General features: G+C 37.4%; 1 protein-coding gene across 2 annotated transcripts; it reads left to right on the plus strand.

The window, feature by feature from the left end:
• The first annotated feature begins 265 nt into the window (after positions 1–265).
• On the plus strand, positions 266–2,475 carry LOC140809697 (uncharacterized). 2 transcript variants are annotated; one of them, XM_073167407.1, is made up of 2 exons: positions 266–417; positions 1,248–2,475. In XM_073167407.1, the coding sequence occupies exon 2, from the start codon at positions 1,399–1,401 to the stop codon at positions 2,131–2,133; it is 735 nt and encodes a 244-aa protein (XP_073023508.1). In that variant the 5' UTR covers positions 266–417; positions 1,248–1,398; the 3' UTR covers positions 2,134–2,475. The 2 variants fall into 2 exon arrangements, with proteins under 2 accessions (XP_073023508.1, XP_073023509.1); XM_073167408.1 differs by lacking the exon at positions 266–417 and adding an exon at positions 529–884.
• Positions 2,476–3,805: the final 1,330 nt, after the last annotated feature.

A 3,805-nucleotide genomic window follows, 5' to 3' on the forward strand; every position in this document is an offset into this window, starting at 1 on the left:
TAGAGTTTTTACCTGAAAATATAGTCGGCTTCGGGTAGTATCCGAATCCGACTATTACTTACTAGTTATTTGATTTTACCTGAAAAATCACACACGATCGGGATCGAGTCGAAAAGAATAGGGAGAAAGTCTATCTGATTGCCCACCCCTACATGCAACTTCACATTTTTTTTTTTAAAAAAATACGGCCAAATTTTGTTGTATACATTTTAAATGTCTCATGTTTTGTTATAGTTTGGTAAGGAAAAAATTATTTTTATAATATTTTATAAAACCTTGACTACAATGTTAGGTTGACTTGAGGGTAGTTTTGCCCTTCCATCTTTTGCTCTAGGGTTTAACCGCATGAACACCAAATACACCAGCACACTACAAGAAGCAGAAAAATGGCGGCCGAGGATCTCTCCTTAAGCTGAAGTATGATTTCTTCCTTACACATTCCATGGTGTTTCGATCGCTTGTCGTTCATATTTTTTATTAGTGATTTGGATCTATGGAGATGTAGATAGGTTTGACGTTGTCTCATTTATCTTGTCTGTTTTCTGTGAATTTTTGTTCGTAATTGGGTTTGATAGATGAGATGATCAAATAATCAATGTAAAACGAAGGTATTTATATCATCAAGATTTTCCCCTGGAGGTTTACGGAGTATTCCCCTCGAAAGGAGTTTGTGAAATTTGCCTCTTGTTGCTTTGGGTGCTTACCTCTGAACATTTTTTGGTAGTTGCCTGCCTGCCTCCTATCCATGTTTACCATAAGAACTTGAAATTGGAGCATGATTTTGCTATTGTATAAATGAGGAAACGCGTTTCCTCATCACTAAATAGTTTCCTGTATATTCGATTTGAAAGAGTGAGACCTGCATTATTGATAATTCTCTTCGGGTAAGCTCTTTTTGGTTGTTGGCTTCCTTGTTGTGAGCTTTCTTTAAATGTCTGTGTTAACTTTTTTTGTACTCCAGTCTATTTATTCTTCTATTTGTTTCATATTCCATGATGGGGAAAAAGCCTTTTTATGCTTTTGATGTTTTTGTTAAGTATTTTAGCATTCTACTTGTATTGAGGGGCTGTTTTGATGGCGTAGGGCGTGTTTTGAATTTGAATTATTATGTGATCTGCTATGGGTAATTCAGTTCGTCCACTAGGAAATATAAAAAGACTGGATAAGTGGATCATAAGATGTCTCAAATGTTTAACAGTGTCGCGTCTAGATTACCTTGTTAAATTTGAGCTTTCATTCACTCGCAGGTGGAGTTGATAGTCAACGGAAAGTTGATTGTAGTGAAATTTGTTGAGACTTCAAGATCTTGGGGAATAACCTCGTTGATACATGTTGGCTTCCTTCACTGTTGGATAAGTTTGGAGAAATATCTATATTAAGTCATCAAATTTAGGGCATATGGGAGAAATCTTAATGTTTTCGCAGTCCTCATTACTGCAAGGATCTCGGCATCAATTGGGCACTTCGAGGAAAGTACAACTTCATGTTGATCACAATCAAGTGTTCTCAGTTGGAGCTGTGGCTCTGAGTTTTGTCCCGACAAGCTTGAAGAAAGTAAGAACTGGTTCTCTTTATTGGGAAGATAAAGCTGGTTTTATCAGAGATTCAAATATGCCAACCAGATTTCCTGTTTTTTCTGTTGGGACAGGCAGTGATATTTTACCAGATTCTGGTGGTTCGAATGACAATTTTAGTGGTGGTAGTGGTAATGGAGGTGGTGGAAGTGGCAATGGTGGTAATGATAATAAGGATAAGGGGGGACCAGATGAAAATGACGGTCACGGCAGTGGCGACGCCAAGAAAGTAGGCATGTCAATGTCCCAGAAACTCACACTTGGGTATGCTGCCTTGGTTGGAGTTGGCGGTGCGATGGGCTATATGAAAGGTGGAAGCAAGAAGTCATTGATTTCTGGCGGACTGTCAGCTCTTGTATTGTATGCTGTTTACAGTATTCTTCCAACAAACCCTGTTTTGGCATCGTGCCTCGGTCTTGGTCTATCACTTTCTCTCCTTGTAGTGATGGGTTCTCGCTTTAAGAGTTCAGGAAAGATCTTTCCAGCTGGTGTTGTCTCGTTAGTGTCACTAGTCATGAGTGGTGGCTATTTGCACGGAATATTACGTAGTATGCACTAATCATGCTCGAAGTGTGTTGTTGGCTCCAGCTTTACTTATATCCAGCTGTTTGTTTCCTGGTCTGTGACCTTATAACTTGTCGTCCAAAATACAGATACGACGACTTCGCATCTTTGCATGTTAGGTCTCTGACTTTGTGAAATTTGATATGGTTTTGTTGAAGTAATAAAAGAGAGGTGGGTTTTAATACCTCTGTAATAAGGTGGGTCTGATTTCTTATTTGATGCAACTGTTAAATGTAGTATTTTATACTTGCATGCTTCATAACCTTGTTTTTCAGGGTTTTAAGCATCCTTGTACGTTTATCTACAGAGCTTTGTTTTTATGTGCTTTAGTTTTTCAGTGAGTGAAATCGCGTTGAAATTAAAAGAACAGAACAAAAACGAAAGGTTTTAAAATTTTCTAGTATTATTCAGTCAAACGGTACAAGACTTCATATTGAAATTTATATAGGCTAGTTTATATAATTTAACAATGTTGTACGAATGTGTCTAATTCCCCTGGGAAAACTCAGGTAGGTAGCACATTTAATCAATTTTGCAAGTATGAAAAAATAGCATAAAATATTATATTTTTCCTCACCCTTAGATCGGGGTTTCAAGATTTATCCACTTTCAATAGGCTTTGTTGGCAAAGCAAGCTTGGCATGTGTTGGTCAAGCCAGAATCTCAGGGCTCAAATATACATGGCAAAATATTTTCCCTCTCGTCAATTCCTTGATGTTGGCTTAGGACATAACCCCTCTTATGAAGGGGGAGCCTCCTTTGGTGTCGGCTATTGTGCATTAATTGGTCAACAAAAATTGATAAAAGTTGGGGGAATTGGTTGGGAATGCGTTTCATTTAATATGAAACACGTCTTCATACTGACATGAAGCTCTATAAATAGAGTTCCCTCTCCTCATTTCATATCATCCTGTAACGTACCGTACTTTTTAATACTAAAAATTTGCGGAAAAATTAAAAATTTCTTAAAGGAGTCCTCAACCTTCAAAATCCAATGAAAATTAACAGTTCATTCCAAAATCTTTGCGACAAAAGATGTCAAATAAGTTGCTAAAGAAAGTACTCGTTTAAAAAACATCATAAATCATAACGTGAAATAAAAGTATTTTGCGCATTGCATAAAAACTTCAAAACATGGCGGTCCTCGGGTTTAACCTCCTGCTCAGTCCAAGCCAGCTCCTTGGTCTCCACCCCTAGCCTCCTCATAAACGTCCTCACCTGCATCGATCAAGTCTAGTGGGTCTAAAGACTCAACACTTATAAACTGGGAGTAACGAATAATACGTAATAAAACCACATGCAACTTTAAAATAGGACATACATACTTGAAACTTGAACTTGAACTTGCACTAAACTTGAACATATGTACATAACTTAGACGTGCCATAACGTAAAACTTTCATAAACATGCTTGTACATACATGAACATACGTGAACTTCATTATTTTGCATAGAGGCATGTTTCAAAACAAGTGACCCATAACATAAATTGCCTGATCAGACTAAACCATAGTACCGGGCTGACAGGGAAGAATCCAATGCCACATACATGAGATCTCCGTTCATGCTTTTTACATAAATAAATTTTAACCATCGTACTAAACCATGATATAGAACCCCGAAACAAATCCTAAATTTTTTATTTTTTTCTAAAGAGGGGGCACACG

This window comes from Primulina eburnea, chromosome 13, assembly GCF_022965805.1.
Source record: "Primulina eburnea isolate SZY01 chromosome 13, ASM2296580v1, whole genome shotgun sequence".
NCBI classification, from domain to species: Eukaryota; Viridiplantae; Streptophyta; class Magnoliopsida; order Lamiales; family Gesneriaceae; genus Primulina; species Primulina eburnea.